Here is a 23,079-nt window from a genome sequence, read left to right on the forward strand (position 1 = left end):
ATACTCCAGAAATATCCCCATCAGAACACAGTGGGTCAGTCCAAAGACAAGGCTAAAGCACTGTGAACATTTTCAACCAGAAGTGCAAGCAGATAATCTATTTCAGCCTCCTTCAAAGGTTATATTGTGACCCAACCTGTCTATCACCACCACCAACTCAACTTTCAACTTTGCTGGTGACACCACCATAATGCGTCGGATCTCAAACAATGATGAGACAGAGTACAGAAAAGAGATCGAGAATCTGGTGAACTGGTGTGACGACAATAATCTCTCTCTCAATGTCAACAAAATGAAGGAGATAGTCATCGACTTCAGGAAACATAATGGAGGACATGCCCCTGTCTGCATCAATGGGGACAAAGTGGAAATGGTTGAGAGCTTCAAGTTTCTAGGTGTCCAGATCACAACCTGTCCTGGTCCCTCCATGTCGATGCAATAGTTAAGAAAGCCCACCAATGCCTCTACTTTCTCAGGAAGCTAAGGAAATTTGGCATGTCCACGACTCTCACCAACTTTTACAGATGCACCATAAAAAGCATTCTTTCAGGTTGTATCACAGCTTGGTATGGCTCCTGCTCTGTCCAAGATCGCAATAAACTATAAAGGGTCGTGACATGCAAACCAGCCTCCCATTCGTTGACTTTGTCTACACCTTCTGCAGCCTCGGAAAAGCAGCCAACATAATCAAGGAGCACATACACCCCAAACATATTCTCTTCCACCTTCTTCCGTCAGGAAAAAGATACAAAATTCTGAGCTCACATGCCAGCTTCTTTCCTGCTGCCGTCAGACTTTTGAATGGAGCTACTTCGTATTAAGTTGATCTTTCTCAACAACGTAGCTATGGCTGTAGCACTACATTCTGCATCCTCTCCTTTCCTTCTCTATGGAAGGTATGCTTCGTCTGTATAGCATGCAAGAAACAATACTTTTCACCGCATACTAAGACATGTGACAATAATAAATCAAATCAAATATTTCAGACGGACACAATAGATTCCAAGATGTTGAAGTGCAGGGGAAGTTATCCCTGGTTAAAAACGAATATGCTGGAAATACTCAGGAGGTTTGGCAGCATCTGTGGGGGAAAAAAAGTTAACATTTCAGGCCTGAAAGCATACATCAAAGCTCTTCTCCCGAGTTATCCCTGGGGTCCTGGCCAATATTTATTCTTCTATCAACATTACAAATGCAGATAATCTGGCCGATATTATATTTGTTTCTGGAGGTTTGGGTGTGCACAAAATCACTACAATGTTTCCTACGTATCCAATAGTGACTACAGTTCAAAAGTACTTTATTGGCTGTGAAGTGCTTTGGGGCATTCAGTGTTCATAAGAAGGACCATATCAATGCAAGTTTTTCTTTTGTACATGGAGTAGAGTATTGGATCAGCTGACAGGATGGGAGGCAAGCCAGAAAGGCATTGGAATAGTAGAATCCAAAGAAGCCAGAAGCACAAATGAGAGTTTTAGTAGCAGATGGTGCTAGATAGAAATTGGTGGTCTTTGAGATGGAGAGGATATGCGATCAGGAACTCAGCTTGAAATTTAATAGAACATCAAGTTGCAAATGGTCTAGTTCACCATGTGCTGAGAACAAGAACATATTTGAGGATATAGTACATGAAAGCTACATCTGTGAACAGGAGTGAGCGTGCGAGACAAGAATTTGTTAAGCAGACAATTTTCCCTACAATACAAGTTTTCACAGTTTTTCTAGTTATCATCTCAAAAGTACAAGTAAAGTAGGCCATTATTTTTCCTGAATCTGCAATTCACCTGCATTTGGCAATATGAACATTTACCTTTTATAGTTACAGCCAATGGAAATCCTCCCTGAAAGTCTCTAAAATTACTGGAAAGATATTTATAATAATTTATTTAGGTCATAAAATCTTACTTGTGGTCCTTCTGCGAGTTCATCAAGCACAGCCAAAACATCCTTCTTCCATTGTCCTATCGAACTCTCACTGAATACTCCTCCAGAAGCACCACATCCCGAATAATCAAACCTTGTAAAGGCAAAATCAAATGTTGTAAGGCTTCAATCTACCAGCTTTATAAATCACTTTAACAAACAAAATTAGGGGAAGTTATATCCACAGAGATGCCAGCTCCACCCACTTCACCAATCATGAAACTCTTTAAAAATTACGAGATTATAGAAAGGTCGTGAGTTGCTACTTTTCCCCACAAACATAAATATAGATTGACAATTGACTTAAAGACCTCAAAGCAGCTGATTTAATCTTTACCAGGCCGGAGCTTTTTAACAAAAATATATTATTGCATCTGAAAATACTTTACAAGAAACTTACTTGTTATTCATCTATGACTATAGCCCCCCCCACCAGAGGAGGTGTTCAGTGTCATATTTTCCTGTTAGAAACCAATGAGCTGAAAGCAAAAAGGAACCAGGTGCATAACTCAACCTCATAGTTGCTGGATACTAACCAGGGATAGGAAACAAGTAAAGTAGAAAATGCTGGAAATATTCAGCATGTTCGGCAGCATCTGTGCAGAGAACCTGTTAACATGTCAGATTGGTGAGCATTCATCAAAAGCTCTGGTGAAAAATCACAGACCTGAAATGTTAACTCTGTTTCCCTCTTCACAGATGCTGCCAATCCTACTAAATATTTCCAGCATTTTCTATTTCATTTCAGATTTCCAGCATTCATAGTTTTTTGCTTTTGTATTGAAGAGAGGGTTCACTATTGTTTATAAACATGTTGGTTAAATGTGCTATATTGTTATTTATAAATGTATTTCTGTTTATTCAATGGAAGTATCTGACTTGAACTTTCTAAATGTAATTATCCATGTGTCATTAATCAGTGCATTTATGTATCTGTCAGCTGTAATCACATGAAGCTTCATTCTCAAGTCATGTCCAGTTTAAACATATCTCACTGTCCTTTTTTTGCCATCTTTTCTTTCCAATATATTTAATCTACTCATTGTAGCATGTGGAACTTGGCCCCAGTGAAGTGCATTATTAACTGTTCCCTTTTCTTTTGGCTTTTATTTCAAACCTAATAAGGTCTAGTCATTGTGTCCCAGAAGCACTACTAGAGAAAGCATCAAATTCTGTTTCCTCTTAAGTTTTGGCATCGATGCTGCATGTACAATAGTAGGTCATCAGATACTTAAATATGAAGGATCTAGTAGATCCCAATCCAACAGCACAGAATTCCAGATCACTATCTACCCTCAACTTCACATTATTCACAAGGCCACACAACAGAAATCTTTGCTCCAGCTTCAGTATTCACAACGACCACGCGCATTGACAACATCCCGGCAAAGTACTGAAGACTTGTGGTCCAGAACTGCGCAAGTCCCTAGCCAAGCTATTCCAATGCAGCCTACCCACTGGTAGAAAATTGTGCAGTTATGTCCGGTCCACGAAAAGCAAGCCAAATCCAATCTGGTCAATTACCACCCATCATTCTACTCTCAATCAACAACAAAGTGATGGAAGATGTCATCAACAATGCTACCAAGCAGTGTTGATGGAGATCCTTAAAAATTGGTTCACACACTGTTGCATGTATTAATATCATGACCAGGCTCTGGGTGACATAAAGTCATACATTACAAAAGAGGCTCTTCAGCCCATCAGGTCTGCACCAACAAAACCACACCAATCTACATTAATGCCACTTTCAGTTCTTGACCCATAGCCTTGAATGCTATGACATTTCAAGTGCTCATCCGCATGGTTGAGGTTTCCCACCTCTACTGCCCTCCCAGGCAGTGCACTCCAGGACTCCCACCATCCTATGAATATCATGACCAGGCTCTGGGTGTGATGAAAAATTACTTCCTCAAATCCCCTCGAAACCTCCTACCCCTCACCTTAATATTATGCCCCCTAATTATTGACTCCTAAACTTGGGCGGCACAGTGGTTCAGCGTTCGATTCCCAGCTTGGTCACTGTCTGTGTGGAGTTTGCATGTTCTCCCCTGGTCTGCATGGGTTTCCTCTGGGTGCTCCAGTTTCCTCCCACAGTCTGAAAAACATGCTGGTTAGGTGCATTGACACGAACAGCGCCAGAGTGTGGCAACTACGGGAATTTCACAGTAACTTCATTGCAGTGTTAACGTAAGCTTTATTTGTGACTAATAAATAAAATAATAAACTTTAAGGGGAACAGCTGCCTTCTATCCACCCTGTCCATACCTATCATAATGTTATGCAGCTTAATCAGGCTCCCCCTCAGCCTTCTCTGCTCCAATGAAAACAACCTGAGACTATCCAACCTTTCTTCATGGCATAAATGCTCCAACACAAGCAACATCCTGGTGAATCTCCTCTGCAATCTCATCCTTCCTATAATGAGGCAACCAGAACTGCACACAATACTTCAGATGTGGCCTGAAGGAGGGTAGTATAAAACTCCTAGTATAAAAGGCCCTCATTTTAACCTTGTCTGCTTATCATAATAAATTTAAAGGTGAAGATGACAAGATGCCTTATGTATAAAATAAGGGTTCACAGTGTGTCCAATGCAATATATGCAAAGGTATTGTCTATATAACCACAAGTTAACCAAGTATTATGAAGTGGAGATGCCAGCGTTGGACTGGGGTGGACAGAGTAAGAAGTCTCATAATACCAGGTTAAAGTCCAACAGGTTTATTTGGAATCACGAACTTTCAGAGCACTGCTCCTTCATCAGTTATTATGAAGTACCAAGGATTATGAAATTCAACTGTATTCTTAATGTGTGCCTTGTGAATAGTTGCATGGGTAAGATGGATATAGAGGGATATGGGCCAAATGCGGTCAATTCGGACTAGCTTAGTGGTTTAAAAAAAGGGCGGCATGGACAAGTTGCGCCGAAGGGCCTGTTTCTATGCTGTAAACCTCTATGACTCTACAATATTACACATTGTTACCTTAGCCAACCGACGATCTAACTGCTCAGCATGATGAGAAGTAGACAGTAGCAGACAGACTGAATTCTTTGGGACAACGGGACATAGAGAGAGCAGTTCTCCTTATCAGCTTTGTCTGGCAGCTGTAAGTTAATCAGGGCTTTCGAATGCATGGGAGTGCGTTCGCTCATTGTTAATGAGGTTGGTGCAGTTTCTCATGCTGATAATGAGGCCAGGATCAGACGGGGGAACTGACTCCCTTTACCGTTTAAAATTTGCAGGTGTCAGAGAATATCCTTGAATCTACCGGATTTATGTAGTTAGGTTTCCCAGTACCGAGAAAAGAACCTTCAGGTGCAATGGACTAATGAGTTCCTAGTCCCACTGACAGGTAGAGCGTTATTGGCCAAGGTAATAATGTGTAATATTGTAGAGTCATAGAGGTTTACAGCATAGAAACAGGCCTTTTGGCCCAACCTGTCAATGCTGCTCTTTTTTTTTTAAACCACTAAGATAGTCCCAATTGCCCGCATTTGGCCCATATCCATCTTACCCATGTAACTGTTTAAATGCTTTTTAAAAGACAGTTGTACTCGCCTCTACTACTACCTCTGACAGCTTGTTCCAGACACTCACCACCCTCTGTGAAAAAATTGTCCCTCTGGACCCTTTTGTATCTCTCCCCTCTCACCTTAATCCTATGCCCTCTAGTTTTGGACTCCCCTACCTTTGGAAAAAGATGCTGACTATCTTGCTGATCTATGCCCTTCATTATTTTTATAGACCTCTATAAGCTCAGCCCAAGTTTCCTATGCACCAGGGGGAAAAAGTCCCAGTCTTCCAGCCCCTCCTTATAACTCAAACTATCAAATCCCAGTAGCATCCTAGTAAATCTTTTCTGCACTCTTTCTAGTTTAATAATATCCTTTCTATATTAGGGTGACCAGAACTGTACACAGTACTCCAAATGTGGCCTTACCAATGTCTTGTACAACTTGAACAAGACATCCTAACTCCTGTATTCAGTGTTCTGACCAATGAAACCATGCATGCCAAATGCCTTCTTCACCCACTCTGTCCACCGGTGACTCCACTTTCAAGGAACTATGAACATGTACCTCTAGATCTCTTTGTTCTATAACTCTCCCCAACACCCTACCAATAACTGAGTAAGTCCTGCCCTGGTTCGATCTGCCAAAATGCATCACCTCGCATTTATCTAAATTAAACTCCATCTGCCATTCATCAGCCCACTGGCCCAGTTGATCAAGATCCCATTGCAATCCGAGATAACCTTCTTCACTGTCCACCATGCCACTAATCTTAGTGTCATCTGCAAACTTACTAACTGTACCTCCTAAATTCTCATCCAAATCATGAATATAAGTGACAAATAACAGTGGACCCAGCACCAATCCCTGAGGCACACCGCTGGTCACAGACCTCCAGTTTGAAAAACAACCCTCTACAACCACCCTCTGGCTTCTGTCATCAAGCCACTGACTGTCCCTAATTAGTCTTTGCCTCTCTAAATGCCTGTAGATCTTGTCTCTCAGAATTGTAATTGGACCCTCCAGTTTGGGTGTCAAGCTGGGCGGGAGATCTAAGTGTTCAGAAAAAGTATATCAATCTCACACATGTACTGTTACATCAGAGAGGGTAGTCGGCACTCACTGACTATCTTTTCTACTGATGCATGCATTAGCAATGAACTTCCTTTCGTTCTTTAATTACATTCTGTCTTTTGTCAGCTGAGCACAAGACATCCCGAGGGACACCTCATAAAATTCCTCTTATATGGCCTAACCAAAGTTTTGTTCAGCTCCAACATAACCCTCTTGCTCTTACAATCTGCCATGACTGATAAAGGCAAGTGACCCATATGCCTTCCTAACTACCCTATTCAATAAGAGAGGGCTGGAAACCATGCTACTGCAAGTTAGTGAACATTGACTATTTACATTATTTATGGAAACAGACTTTAGCAGGACTCCATTAGGATCTTCATCCCTCAGGCTCCAGTTACATGTGACCTGACATCAGACAGTAAGTGCACTATTAGCATAGAACTAAGAACATATAACTATTCAGAAAGACAGAGGATCTTTACTCCAGAAAAGAGAAGGCTAGAGTCGAGACAATAATAGGTTTTTAAAATGATCAAGGGATTTGATCGGGCAGGCATAAATATATTTCAACTTGTGAGGCAATCTAAAACCGGAGTCAAAAAATATAGCCACCAACAAATTCAATAAGCAATTCAAGAGAAATTCCTTTTATCCAAAGAGACATGTGAGATTTGTTAACGCGTGGAGATGCTAGTCAAATAGCATGGATGCTCGTAAGAGGAACTAGCTAACTACAGGAGAAAAAGTAATAGAAGAATATACTGATAGGGTTTGATATAGGAGGGTAGAAGGCTCATGCAGAACAGACACCTGAAAAAAAAAATTCTGCAAACCTATAGTTTTACTTGATGTAATTGCATGAATGGTTGTTTGGTTTGATGAGAGAAAACAAATACGTATGACCATTATCCTTTAGCACCCACAAAATTGAAAAAGGTTACTGCTTGAATTAGTCCTTAATCTTTTGGGGAAGGACTGAGTTGATGACTGGCATCCTGAAAATTAACAATTGTGATTCAAATAAAGCATTAACTTTTCTGAAAGTTGATAGGAATGCTTCACCAACATCTTCTAAAAAGACCCAATGTATCAAACGGTACATTACAAAGCTGCAGATTTTTAATAGTAAAACTGCACAATTGAGGGGCTTTGGAAAATGTGACAATTCAACATTTGGAAATATTTCAGATGAATTCTTGCAGAGTATGGAAAGTTTGATACAATTCAGAGATAGCTAAGAATCACAGCCATTGATCACATGCAACACATTTATCCATCCAAAACAGAAAAGTCATTTCCTTTTTAGAAAAAATTGAAATTTACAACTAGTGAAGAAAAATCCATTTAATCCAACCAGATGATAGTTCTCCTATATCACCATAATCCCCTTTATTCTACAAATTGGCACTTGAAATCCCATATTATTAAATTTTAATCTGTGTCCATTGGCTTTTGAGCTCTTTGTACCTGGATCATCCCGAAATGCAAATATTCTTTTCTAAAGAGCATGTCATCTTCTTAGACACAGGTCTGCTATCGCTTCTACTTACATCTTCAAGAACAAATGTGAGGAACTCTGACCTCTTTACAACAAAGATCCTCAGCCACCTTCCTCTCTTCGCAGTCCCAGATCAAAATTCCTCCAAGGTTTGCTAGCTTAGCTCAGAACTTGCATCTTTCTCTATTTTCCACCCATGTTCCCTCTTGCCTTCTCGGAGTTCATATTGCACAAGAAACTTACCTAATGTTTCCTTGACAATTTTCATTAAACAAAGGACCACCTTACTTCCCTTGCTGGCTCCCATGTTAGTTGCTATTGTTAATGACGCTTCTCTCTTTACTCTGGTACAGTCTCCCACTCCTACAAATTAGCAGTCATCAGCCTTGTCTTCACCATTCTTGAAATAAAAAGCCAATCTCTAACTTCACTTCCTCCTCAAAGTCCCCAAACGTGTTGTTGCCTCCCAAATCCATGCCCATCTTTCCCAGAGCTCCATGTTTGAATCCCTCCAATCAGGTTTCTGCCCTTGCCACAGAAATGGCTCTGATCAAAGTCACAAATGACATGAGATCATGATAAAAATAAACCATTTGAGACATTATTTATGTTTTAAATTATTGCAACAAGGAATAGAAGGAAAGATATATCCCAGAGAGAGAAATATCTGAACAGTAAATTGAGATCAGCTAAGCATCCATTCTGGAGTAAGATGCATTCAATGTAACCAAACATTAAAAACTGTAGTAAGAGATGTTACTGTACTTTTTCCATAAAGTACCTTATAAATGAATGCCCAAGTGAAGTGCAGAATTTCTCAAGTGCCACTGCTTTCTGTGCCTTCATAGTCGAGGCAAAACCAGGCACGAAAAGGACTCCTGGGCTTCTGCCTTTTATTTGCTTGTATGCTAATTTAGGTTGATCTGGACGAGTTAGGTATTTGGTTGATTTCCTACGGCATCCTAGAACAGTAAAATATGGATCAACATAAACCGGCAATCTTTACATTGGTTAGACAAATATAAGCTCAAATGCATTGATAAATAACATAGGACTGGATTTAACTGGATACCAAGGTCACCATTTCCTGGTGAAGATGAACACACCCAGCAGGTTGCCCCACAGATATTTAGCTGAGCTAGATGGGGTAACAGGATGGGGATTTCCAAGTGGGCCCAAAGCCTCATTTAAGGAGGTTTCGCCCCAACCCTTGCTCGTCACCAGCCTGCACAGTGAACACTGTTGAACTGGATGCTTGGTGTGGGCCTCTCCTGTCTGTTAAGACCCAGGCCAAAGGCTCCAAAAAGTGTTTTGGGAAGTTAGCTTAGACCCTAAGTTTTACATTTGATTTTGGCATTGGTGAGCATAAGATGTTTCACTCCAGGTATAATTCAAGTGACCCACTAGGAAGTTTTTATCAAATAAAATTTATTTTTTAAGAACCCAGTTAGAATATAACAAAAAGAATTAGCATAACTTTTACCAATTACAAGACTTAAACATGACACAGTATAACCGGGTGCTCCAGTTTCCTCCCACAGTCCAAAGATGTGCACATTAAGTGGATTGGCCATGCTAAGTTCTCCCTCAGTGTACCCGAACAGGCGCCAGAATATGGCAACTAGGGGATTTTCACAGTAACTTGATTGCAGTGTTTATGTAAGCCTACTTGTGGCTAATAAATAAACTTAAACTTTTCTTGAGACTTAGCACAAAATCAAGTACGCTCATGTTATGCTGGATTTTCAGCTTTGTAACGGCTATGGGCAGAAATCCAAGCCAGCTGTCTGCAGAGAAGGATATGTCCTCAAAACAGCCAAACTTCAGAGAGGTAAACCCTGTCTCCGGCAGCTTCCAACACAGTAGCACTTCAACAGCAAAACCTTCATCCAAAGAGGAAAAACCACCGTCACTTCTCTCAGCTTCAAGCTGCTTCTGAAAATGAAACTAAAAACTGGAATGCTCTGTGAAAAATAGCTGTCCCCAGGCATATCACCTGGCCTGCCAAATATCCCTGATCAGGCTCTACTCTGCAATCCCAGGGGAAATATTAAAACCACAGAACACTACATTAGTTCAGATTAAAATCAACATGATATAAATAACACTGCCTCAGTAACAATAAGAGGATACCGGCTACAGACAACATGGTGCCAACAAAACATCCTGCAGAGAAACATGATTACAATACATTTCTTAAAGGCACAGTAGCATCACACACCCGAGTTAATCACAACAGCAGAGGCTGAGAACCTTATGTAACCATTAACTGATCATGCAAGGGCCTGAACTGGCTTCCCAAAACCTCTCTTGCCACTGGAGAATTTTTCATATTTATTATTACTTGATAGTCAGAGCTTTGACAAAGGGTCACCTGGATTCGAAACGTCAGCTCTTTTCTCTCCTTACAGATGCTGCCAGACCTGCTGAGATTTTCCAGCATTTTGTCTTTTGGTTTCAGATTCCAGCATCTGCAGTAATTTGCTTTTAAATTGTAAGAAACTGTTTGTCTCTTAGAACCAGCGATCCCCAGTAATTTACATCATGGGTCGAGAAATTCAGCTGTAATTGTTACATACTTCCACAACTCCAATATGACTTTTAGGAAGCATCCACATAATTTCGATTGGAAGTGTGCCATCGCTACATGTTTGATGTTGATATCATGAGTGCAGGTCCAGAACATTCAAAGGTGTAAATAACTTAAAATGAAAGATCTACAAAATTTAAATGCCCTAATACTTTACTCATTGTGCTGTATTGCACAATGTACGACCAACTGACTCCACACATAAATCCAGGTATTTTCCCATAACTTGATCAGCCCCACCCAACCACTGATCCACCCTCTATTTAGCAACCACCCACCACCGCAGTCACCTACAGGCTTGATTTTCTGACCTATTTGATGTTAGTCGTTGTCCGACCTTCAGCATCATTTCACTAGTCAGTTGCTTCTTCACAGAATCCTACAGTGTAGCAGGAGGCCATTTGGCCCATCAAGTCTGCACCGAACACAATCCCACCCAAGCCCAACCCCCTAACCCCATGCATTTATCCTAGCTAGTCCCATTGACACAAAGGGGCAATTTAGCAAGGCCAATCCACCTAACCTGCACATCTTTAGGCTGTGGGAGGAGCACCCGGAGGAAACCCACGCAGACACGGGGAGAATGTGCAAACTCCACACAGACAGTGACCCAAGCCAGGAATCGAACCTGGGTTCCTGGCGCTGTGAGGCAGCAGTGCTAATCACTGTGCTACCTTGCCGCACCCCCCCCCTCCCCCTCCCCCCCCTCCTCCATATGTCATTCTTACATGTCACGTTTCACCCATTTCACTGAAATTAAGCTAAATGTCCAAAATCAGAGATTTAATTTGTCATATGTATTGGTATACAGTGAAAAGTATTGTTTCTTGGTCGCAATACAGACAAAGCATACTGTTCAGAGTGGAGAGAAGGGAAGGAGAGAGTGCAGAATGTAGCGAGAGTGTAAAGAAAGATCAACTTAATATAAGGTAGATCCATTCAAAAGTCTGATAGCAGCAGGGAGGAAACTATTTTTGACTTGGCTGGTACATGACCTTAGACTTCTGTATGTTTTTCCAGTTGAAGAGAGTATGTCTGGGATGCGTGGGTCCTTGATCATGCTGGCTGCTTTTCCAAGGCAGCGGGAAGTGTAGACAGAGTCAATGGATGGGAGAAGCTTCAGCCCCATTGAGACACTGTAGTGCCCTGTGCCAAAAACTGGAGCATGCTCCCGTTTTTGCTGCTTCGCTCAGTTCCCTCAGAATCAGACACTTGTGGGTTTACGGTCTAATAGAATTTGAACATGTGCATATCCCGTGCGCAATCCTTGTAGATACTGACACCCTCCCAGAGAATCCCTGCCTTTGCAATATGACCGTGTCTGTAGGGCAGAAAACTTTTCACAGCAAAAGTAATAGCTTTGCTAGAAACTTCCCACTCCTGACAGGCAGGTGAGGGTTGGGACTGGGGGATTTAAAAGGTAAAACGTGCACTTGTGCCAACACATGAAAGTGCCCTGTCAAGAAGAGACAGTATTTTTTATTAACATATTTGAATTGTGATCCCACAGTATAACTGGGAACACAATTTAAAAGCTGATGCTGCTTAGCTTTCCTGGGGGCTCAGGAAACTCAGTGAAATGCAAGGTAACTGTTTTTTAAATACCCTAGCTCCACCTGATCCTTCAGCCAACTCTGATCTCAAACACCCAGCCCACTCCCCTACCAACTCCTCAAACTTTCCAATTGCAAGGCTCCTCTTCCCAGTCTACCAGAAACAAATTAGATGTTTGTTTAGATTATTTGCTCACATTTCAGAGTAGGACTTGAACACAAGGGTCGTGGGGGCCTGGAATGTGTTGCCGGGCAAGGTGGTGGAGGCGGACACACTGGGAACACTTAAGACTTATCTAGACAGCTATATGAACGGAGTGGGAATGGAGGGATACAAAAGAGTGGTCTAGTTTGGACCAGGGAGCGGCGCGGGCTAATTGTTCTTTGTTTCTCGTTTCAAGGCTTCATTCTAAGATCATCTTGCTGGTGCCAGTACAGAGCGAGACTGCGGATAGTTGGGAACCTGTCTCGGGGGCAGGGAATTCAGATGGTGTTCGTAAAGCAGAAGTGGAAATGAATAGGGTTGGGAAGCATTTTCTGATCAGGGCCAGTGTGATCTCCTGGACTCGTTTCGATCGCCACAGGGGGTCGGAGAGGAATTTCCCAGATTTTCTTTACCCCATATTGGCCCTGGGGTTTTCACTCTGGGTTTTCGCCTCTCTCTGGAGATCACATGGTCTGGAATGGGGGGTGGGGGTGAGTTAATAGGTTGTGATGAACAAAGCATCGTAGCTGTGAGGGACAGCTCGGTGGATAGGATATTAGGATGTAGATAGGCTGGAAAATTGGGCGGGGATCCTGGATTCAGGATTCAATCCTGGACCGGGGAGCGGCGCGGGCTTGGAGGGCCGAAGGGCCTGTTCCTGTGCTGTATTGTTCAAGGCCTTCTGACTCATGAGAGATTACTACCACTGAACCATAGTTGACACCAGACATTTCTGTATTCATTAAGCTTCTGGTACTTTCAGTATAGTTTCTGCACGAACAGAAATATTTCCTTTTGGAAACTTGACACTGCATGTTGGAATTTAAGGGTGATAATAGTTGATGTCGATCCACCAGGATTTTATCCATATTTGCTCAGGTATTGAAACAAAAAAATAGAAAGCATTACTAAGGAGAGGTTGCAGTGGTTGTTCAGACAAAACCACTTTTTCATGTATCTATTAGGTATGTATTAATGTGAAATGTATTTTCTTAATTGATAGAAGTGGGAGATACACAAGAATCATAGAATCCCTTCAGTGCAGAAGGATGCCATTTGGCCCATCGGGCCTGCAACAATAATTCCACCCAGGCCCTACCCCCGTAACCCCATGAATTCACATTGCTCCTTAGAGTCAGGGGGATTAGCAATTTTGCATGGCTAACCAACCGAACCGCACATCTTTGGACTGTGGGAGGAAACTGAAGCACCCAGAGGAAACCCACACAGACAGGGGGGAGAATGTGCAAACTCCCCACAGTCACTCAAGGCCGGAATTGAACCTGGGTCCCTGGAGCGGTGAGGCAGCAGTGCTAACCACTGTTCCAACCCGTCGTCCCTGTAATATTCAGACATTACAGTAATTGCTACCTCAAATTACCAGAGTATATGGTGGCAGTCAACATTCCTATTTATTCAAGTATGTAAATCAAAACTAATTTTGATTAAATAACTATAAATTTCTGTACTGGCCTTGAGAGTGGATTGTAATTTCCACACACACCATTAGATGCATCCTTGACATCCCATAAACCTCCCCAACTATCGCCCAGCACCATCCTTCCAATCTCCCACATCTCCAGGCAGGGCATGATGAACAAAGGTGTCTGCATTACTTTGGATGAGCGAAGCGGAGAAGGAAGTTGAAACGCAGAGTATTATTTTACTGCTGACCTTGCCACAGCCGAGATAAAATGAAACTACTCGAAATTTCCACGGATGTCTTCACAAGGAAAAAGATTTTGAAAGGGGAAAAAAGTGGTAATCCAGGTTATCTGAAATCACATTTTTGCCAACCTAGATAAGAAAGCTGGCCTGCCTCCAGAGGCAGAAATTCCACCCCCTCCCCCGGCTTTCCTAAACTACTTGCATTGTTTTAATTAGAACCGTACCTTACCATTAGCTCTTTTGCCACACTGAGGCACCTTATGTTTCCATCCTTCATGGTTTATCCAAACTCATCACATTTTATTGTTCTCTTGAATCAAATGTTATCCTCCTTCCCAAAATATTCTTGATTGCTATTTTACAGCCTCTTTTCCTCTTTGATTTTAACTTACACCTGAATCCTCCTCAGCCTCACACTTCAGACTTCACTACTCCCATGTTCTTCTCAACTTAACATTCACTCTCTGAAACTAACCTTGGCAGGTAGTTCCTAGTTATCTTCCAGGGTCACTCAGGATTTGAAGTTGAATTACTGACAAAGTGGTCTCTGACTTCTGCCTTGCCTCTTTTATTTAAAAAACCCTTCTCCTTTGAAGAGGTGACAAAGTTAATTGATGAGGGAAAGGCTGTGGTGTAGATTATATGGACTTTGGCAAGGTGTTTGACAAGGTCCCACATGGCAGACTGGTACAATAACTAAAATCACATGGGATTCGGGGTGGGCTAGCTAAATGGATACAGAACTAGCTTGGTCCCCCGGTACCACAGTAGAAAACAGTACCACTGCAGGAAAGTCCATTGTCAACTTGTCAGACTACACACTTCAACCAGATGAAATCAAAGTTCTCAGCCGAGGGCTCAATTTCTGCCCCACCACCAAAATGGACCCCATCAGTCTCGCAGCGGACACAGAGGAATTCATCAGGCGAATGAGGCTGCGGGAGCTCTTCCACAAACCCCAAGAGGCCAACAACGAAAACAATAAGACAGCCAATGAACTGGAACAGCTGACAGGGAGATCCGCGATGCAAGAGGAAAGAGTCGAATTGGACTCCTCTGGAAGGCCACTGCCCTCAACTCGACATGTATGCCCAAGCCGTCAGGAGGTGCGTCAATGCCAGATTCATCAGCCGCACTCACAAGACAGCCCCGAACGTCACACAAGCACAACTGAACGCCATCCACGCTCTCAAGACCAACTGCAACATTGTCATCAAACCAGCAGACAAAGGAGGGGTCACTGTCATACTGAACAGAATGGATTACTGCAAAGTGTACCAATAACTGAACAACGTGGAACAGTTATCCACACATCCGACCAAAAAACACACCCGTCAATTCAACAGACTGATCAAGACCTTGGATCCGGACCTTCAGAGCACCCTCCGTGCTCTCATTCCACATACTCCCCGCGTTGGAGATCTCTACTGTCTCCCAAAGATACACAATGCCAACACACCCGGCTGTCCCATCGTATCAGGCAATGGGACCCTGTGTGAGAACCTCTCCGGCTATGTCGAGGGCATCCCGAAACCCATTGTACAAAGAACCTCCAGCTTCTGTTGCGACACTACGGTCTTCCTACAGAAGCTCAGCACACATGGATCAGTTGAACCAGGAGCACTCCTCGTCACAATGGATGTCTCAGTACTCGACACCAGCATCCCCCATGATGACGGCATTGCTGCAACTGCCTCAGTACTCAACGCCAACAACTGCCAATCTCCAGATGCAATTCTACAATTCATCCGCTTCATCCTGGACCACAACGTCTTCACCTCTAACAACCAGTTCTTCATTCAGACACACGGAACAGCCATGGTGACCAAATTCGCACCTCAATATGCCAACATCTTCATGCACAGGTTCAAACAAGACCTCTTCACCGCACAGGACCTTCAACTGATGCTATACACTAGATACTTCGATTACATTTTCTTCCTTTGGACACATGGTGAACAATTACTGAAATAACTATATGATGACATCAACAAGTTCCATCCCACCATCAGACTCACCATGGACTACTCTCCAGAATCGGTTGCATTCTTGGACACACGCATCTCCATCAAGGACGGTCACCTCAGCACTTCACTGTACCGCAAGCCCACGGAGAACCTCACGATGCTCCACTTCTCCAGCTTCCACCCTAAACACGTTAAAGAAGCCACCCCCTACGGACAAGCCCTCCGTATACACAGGATCTGCTCAGATGAGGAGGATCGCAACAGACACTTACAGACGCTGAAAGATACCCTCATAAGAACAGGATATGGCGCTCAACTCATCGATCGACAGTTCTGACGTGCCACAGCGAAAAACCGCACCGACCTCCTCAGAAGACAAACACGGGACACGGCAGACAGAGTACCCTTCGTCGTGCAGTACTTCCCCAGAGCGGAGAAGCTACGATATCCCCTCCGGAGCCATCAACACGTCATCGATGAAGACGAACATCTCGCCAAGGCCATCCCCACACCCCCACTTCTTGCCTTCAAACAACCACACAACTTCAAACAGACCATTGTCCGCAGCAAACTACCCAGCATTCAGAACAGTGACCACGACACCACGCAACCCTGCCACAACAACCTCTGCAAGGGACTGTACGGCAGCACAGTGGTTAGCACTGCTGCTTCACAGCTCCAGGGACCTAGGTTCAATTCCGGCTTGGGTCACTGTCTGTGTGGAGTTTGCACATTCTCCTCGTGTCTGCGGATTAGGTTGATTGGCTATGCTAAAATTGCCCCTTAGTGTCCTGAGGTGCGTAGGTTAGTGGGATTAGCGGGTAAATATGTAGGGATATGGGAGGAGGGCCTGGGTGGGATTGTGGTCGGTGCAGACTCGATGGGCCAAATGGCCTCTTTCTGCACCGTAGGGTTTCTATGATTTCTATGATGTGCCAGATCATCGACATGGATGCCATCATCTCACTTAAGAACACCATCCACCAGTTACACGGTACATACTCTTGCGACTCGGCCAATGTTGTCTACCTGCAGGAAAGGATGTCCCGAGGCACGATACATTGGGGAGACCATGCAGACGCTACGACAATGGATGAATGAACACTGCTTGACAATCACCAGGCAAGAGTGTTCTCTTCCTGTCGGGGACCACTTCAGCAGTCACGGGCATTCAGCCTCTGATCTTTGGATAAGCGTTCTCCAATGCGGCCTTCGAACCACACGACAACACAGAATCGCTGAGCAGAAACTGATAGCCAAGTTCTGCACACATTAGGATGGCCTCAACCGGAATCTTGGGTTCATGTCACACTATCTGTAACCCCCACAGCTTGCCTGGGCTTGCAAAATCTCACCAACTGTCCTGGCTGGAGATAGTACACATCTCTTTAACCTGGGCTTAACCCTCTCTCCACTCACATTGTCTGTATCTTTAAGACTTGATTACCTGTAAAGACTTGCATTCCAACCATTATCTTGTAAATTGAGTTTGTGTCAATATTTGCCCTGTTTTTGAACACAACTCCTCACTTACCTCAAGAAGGAGTGACACTCTGAAAGCTTGCACTACCAAATAAACCTGTTGGACTTTAACCTGGTGTTGTGAGACTTCTTACTTGGTCATAGAAGGCAGAGAGTAGTGGTAGAAAGGTGTTTTTTCAGAATGGAGATCTGTAGCTAGAGCGAGGGATCAGTGCTGGGACCTCTGTTGTTTGTAGTATATATAAATGATCTGGAGGAAAATGTGGGTGGTCAAATTAGTAACTTTGCAGATGACACGAAGATTGGTGGAGTTGCTGATCGTGCCGGGATTGTCAGAGGATATGGATAGGTTGGAGATTTGGGCACAGGAATGGCAGATGGAGTTTAATCCGGACAAATGCGAGGTGAGGCCTTTTGGGGAATCAAAGTTATGCGTGAATTATACTGTAAATGGTAGAACCTTTAGGAACATTAACTCACAGAGGGATCTGGGTGTGCAGGTCCACAGCTCCCTAAAAGTGGCAACACAGGTGGCCAAGGTGATTAAGAAGGCATATGGCATGCTTGCCTTCATTGGCTGGGGCATTGAGTACAAGAGTTGGGAAATCATGTTGCAGCTGTATAAAACCTTGGTTAGGCCACATCTGGAGTATTACGTACAGTTCTGGTTGCCACACCACTAGAAGGAAGTGGAAGCTTTCAAGAGAGTGCAAAGAATGTTCACCAGGATGTTGCCTGGTCTCGAGGGTAATGACTAAGAGGAGAGGTTGAATAAACTAGATTGTTTTTACTGGAAAGTCGGAAGCTGAGGGGAGACCTCATAGAGGTCTACAAAATTATGAGTGGCATAGACAGGGTAGATAGTCAGAGGCTTTTTTCCTCCAAAGGTGGAACTATCAATTGCAAGGGAGCACAGATTCAAGGTGAGGGGCAAAGTTTAAAGGAGATGTGCGGGGTAGTCTTTCATGCAGAGAGTGGTGGGTGCTTGGAACACACTGCCAGAGAAGGTGGTAGAAGCAGGCACATTAGCAACATTTAACAGGCATCTGGATGGGTACATGAATAGGGAAGAAATAGGGCGGCACGGTAGCACAGTGGTTAGCACTGCTGCTTCACAGCTCCAGGGTCCTGGGTTCGATTCCCGGCTTGGGTCTGTGTGGAGTTTGCACATTTTCCTCGTGTCTGCGTGGGTTTCCTCCGGGTGCTCCGGTTTCCTCCCACAGTCCAAAGATGTGTGGGTTAGGTTGATTGGCCATGCTAAAATTGCCCCTTAGTGTCCTGGGATGCGGGGATTAGCGGGTAAAATATGTAGGGATATGGGGGTAGGGCCTGGGTGGGATTGTAGTCGGTGCAGACTCGATGGGCCGAATGGCCTCTTTCTGTACTGTAGGGTTTCTATGATTTCTATGAAATAGAGGGATATGAACCGAGTAAGAGCAGAATGTTTTGTTTTAGTTTAGTTAGGGTATCATGATCGGCACGAGCTTCGAGGGCCAAAGGACCTGTTTCTATGTACTTCTCTTTGTTCATTCCCATTGCCCTCACTGTTCACCCTAAAAAAAACTATGTTAGTTCTCTCAAACTCTCAACTTCCCTGCCCCCTCAGGATCTTCTATGCTTCAATAAGAACCTCTCATTCTTCTAAACTCCAATGCATACAGACTGAACCTATCGAAACGTTTCTCATAAGGGCGGCACGGTGGCCCAGTGTTAGCGCCAGGGACCTGGGTTCGATTCCCGGCTTGGGTCATTGTCTGTGTGGAGTTTACACGTTATCCCTGTGTCTGCATGGGTTTGCTCCAGGTGCTCCGGTTTCCTCCCACAGTCCAAAGATGTGCAGGTTAGGTGCATTGGCCATGTTAAATTCTTCCTCAGTGTACCCGAACAGGCGCCGGAGTATGGCTACTAGGAGATTTTCACAGTAACCTCATTACAGTGTGAATGTAAGCCGATTTGTGACTAATCAAAAAAAACATTCTGGTGAAACTTCCATATCCTTCTGATAATGTGGTGACCAGAATGGCACGCAATTCTCTAAATGCAGCCTAACCAAGGTTTCATACAGCTGCAACATGATTTCAAACCTCTTGGACTTAACGCCCCGCCTGATGCTTTTTTAAAATCACTTTGGCCACCTGTGTTGTCACTTTTAAGGAACTGTGCACCTGCACGCCCAGATCCCTCTATGTGTTAATGTTAAGGGATCTGCCATTTACAGTATAATTCGCACATAAAACTTTGATCCTCCAAAAGGCATCACCTCGCATTTGTCTGGATTAAACTCCATCTACAATTTCTGTGCCCAAGTCTCCAATCTATCTACATCCTGTTGTATCCTCTGACAATCCCCGGCACTATCAGCAACTCCACCAATCTTCGTGTCATCCACAAACTTACGAATCTGACCACCCACATTTTCCTCCAGATCATTTATATATACTACAAACAACAAAGGTCCTAGCACTGATCCCTCTGGAACACCACTAGCTACAGATTTCCATTCTGAAAAAACACCTTTCCACTGCCACCCTATGTATTCTATGACCAAGCCAGTTCTGTATCCATCGAGCCACTCCACTCCAAATCACATTAGATTTTAGTATTTGTACCAGTCTACCATGTGGGACCTTGTCAAATGCCTTACATCCATATAAACCACATCCACAGCCCTTCCCTCATCAATTATCTTTGTCACCTCTTCCAAAGACTCAATCAAGGTGGTGAGACCTAGGTCTTCTCTGTACAAAACCATGCTGCCCGTCACTGACTAGTCCATTTTATTCCAAATATGCATATATCCTGTCCCTCATTTTTTCCAAAAGCTCCCCCCCTCCCCCACTGACGTCAAGCTTACTCACCAGTGTATAATTTCCTGGATTATCTCTGCTTCCTTTCTTAAACAAGGAAACAACATTGGCTATTCTCCAGTCCTCTGGAACCTCGCCTGTGGTCAAAGAGGGTGTAACGATGTGTTAAAGCCCCAGCTATTTCTTCCCTTGCCTCCTTAGGTAATCTGGGATAGATCCCATCCTGCCCCAGGGACTTGTCTACCTTAATGCAATTTAGGATACTCAACACTTCCTCCTCCTTTGATATATTGACATTATATATTGTAGTGTGACAGAGCAAAATTTTTTTTAAAGTACAACTAAATCAGGTGTCAACTCAGGTCCTCAACAATTCACTCTTCACAGTTTACAAGAGCTTTCTCGGTCAAGGAATTAGGGTCTAACCAGCCACTTCATTTTCTCTACCAACCACTGGGCTATTACCAGGTGAGTGTTGGACACCACAATGTCACGCCAAATGTCAGGGCACCAAATCCCCCCACAATCGCAGAATTATTCAAGTGCAGAAGGCCATTCAGCCCATTGTATCTATACTGGCTCTTCAAACCAGCAACATTGCTTAGTGCCATTTCCCTGCCTCCCCCAGAGATTGACTAGGTTAGGATTGTTTTTTCTAGAGTTCAGATGAAGAAGGGGGGAATCTCATAAAGACTTATAAAATTCTAACAGGTTTGGACAGAGTGGATGCAGGAAGGATGTTCCTGATGGTGGGGGTGTCCAGAATCAGGGGGTAGCAGTATGAGGATAGAGGGAAGACCATTTAGTACAGAGACAAAGAGACATTTCTTCACCCAAAGAGTGGTGAGCCTGTGGAATTCATTACACAGAAAGTAGCTGATGCCAAAACATTGAATGTATTCAAGAGGCAGCTAGATATAGCACTTGGTGCAAATGGGATCAGAAGTTATGGGGAGAAAGCAAAATTAGGCTATTGAGTTGGATCATCAGCCATGATAGTGACCAATGGCAGAGCAGGCGCGAGGGCCCGAATGGCCTCCTCCTGCTCCTATCTTCTATGTTTCTATAATCATCGAATGCCTCCTTGAGTATGCTTGGATTTCCTTCCAAAAATCACGCAATTCGCGGAGACCAAACCCAGCACCAACACTCTCCTCAAGTCCACAGCTTATCACAGCCGAAAATCCCCAAGCCCAGCCGCGGGAACCTCCATCCACTCACCCGCAGAATGAGGAGACCAGAATATCTGCCGCCACATGGCGGCGCTTCCTACCCCGAACAGGCCCGGCAACCAACTCAACCCAGCAGCCGCCATGACAGACAGCGGGGAGGAGAACACTGAATATGAACGAACCGGGGCGGAGCCTCGGCTGAATATTAATGACATGGGCGGGGTTTGTCAGAATTAATAAGCTCGGGCGGGGTCTAGTGTGCATATCAATAAATCGGGGCGGAGTCTGAGCTGAATATTAATAAGCAGGGGCGGAGTCTGAGTTGAATATTAGTGAGCCCGCGAATACAACAGCAGCGGTCAGTTCACAGACACATCCGGGTATGGAATGTCGACCTCTGGTCATGTGGTTAAAGGTTGTCTCCATGGCTATGGCAGGAGTAGTGTACAGGAATGTGTAGCATTTTCAATGGCTGTGCTAGTTTGCTGGTGGCTATTGGAGCTTTCCCCTTGTATTCATCACCTTCCAAAAACGTTTTTATACTCAACAAGGGTAGAATCAACAAGGCTGGATACAGTTCATTATCTTTGCTGATCGCTCGAAAAGTGGAAATAACTGTAACTAATGCTAGCTTACTGAAATTGCACAATTGGTAAGATACTGGTAGAATGCAGATTTGCATTATTACTGAAGTATTACAATAACTGAAACACTGTGGGACAAATCTTCCAGTCTCGGGATTGTCAGAGACCAGATTTATGATCCAAGATTCACATTGAGATCCTGTGGTAGGCTGTGGGAATTACCAAGGGGAAGTTTCAGTTTCCAATGAGCAATTCCTCTGTTGATCTGCGTTGGAGTCAGAAGCTTAGGACAGTTCTGAAGTACTTACCTGATTAGTTACCCAGGATAAAACTTAGTCTTGACATCTGGGTACCTGCACAATCAACTAATCCTTCACTCAAACCAACTACTCTCCTGACCTTAATACCTGTGACCCAACCTAATTATTCCCCCAACTGAACTTACCTCCTGGCCTCCTGACCATCGAGAAAACTGCTCTGACATCTGCAATGGTGACCCCAGATACAGGTTCATCCAGGGATTCCAGGGTGGAGGGCGTGCTCTCACTGACCTCTTGCTCAAAACGAGCGTAGGATGCATTGAACTCATCGGGGAGGGGTGTGTTGGAGCCGGCAATTTTACATGTCTTCATCTTGTAGCCTGTTATGTCTTGCAGACCTTGCCATAGTCGCGAGGGTCGGTGTGGTTTCCTTGGTCCGGTACTATCTTTTGGCGTCTTTGATGAATCTCCTTAGATCGTATCTGGCTTCCTTGCATAGGTCAGTGTCGGCCTGATTTGAACACCTCAGACCTGGACTTCGGCAAGCAGTGGATATCCCTGTTCATCCATGGTTTCTGGTTGGGGAACACACAGATTTGCTTCTTTGGCACACAGTCTTCTACACACTTACTAATGAAATCAGTTGCAGCACTCATTCAGGCTAGTCGCAGACTTTTTATATATTGACCAGTCCACTGACTCCAAGCAGCCCTGTAGGAGATCATCCGATTCCTCAGACCAACACTGCACGACTTTCTGTGATGGATTCTCCTGCT

The 23,079-nt window shown here is 43.9% G+C and overlaps 1 protein-coding gene across 1 annotated transcript in view; it reads right to left on the bottom strand.

The window, feature by feature from the left end:
• LOC144499561 (palmitoyl-protein thioesterase ABHD10, mitochondrial-like) overlaps positions 1-21,611 on the bottom strand; it is a 38,831-nt gene extending 17,220 nt beyond the window's left edge. Inside the window, exons 1-3 of the mRNA XM_078221666.1 lie at positions 21,509-21,611; positions 8,797-8,977; positions 1,906-2,017 (exon numbers count right to left, since the gene is read on the bottom strand). Coding sequence (XP_078077792.1) covers positions 1,906-2,017; positions 8,797-8,977; positions 21,509-21,602 — 387 coding nt within the window. The 5' untranslated portion in view covers positions 21,603-21,611. The remainder of the gene's footprint in view (positions 1-1,905; positions 2,018-8,796; positions 8,978-21,508) is intronic.
• Positions 21,612-23,079: the final 1,468 nt, after the last annotated feature.

Source organism: Mustelus asterias, chromosome 10 (assembly GCF_964213995.1).
Source record: "Mustelus asterias chromosome 10, sMusAst1.hap1.1, whole genome shotgun sequence".
Taxonomy (NCBI): domain Eukaryota; kingdom Metazoa; phylum Chordata; class Chondrichthyes; order Carcharhiniformes; family Triakidae; genus Mustelus; species Mustelus asterias.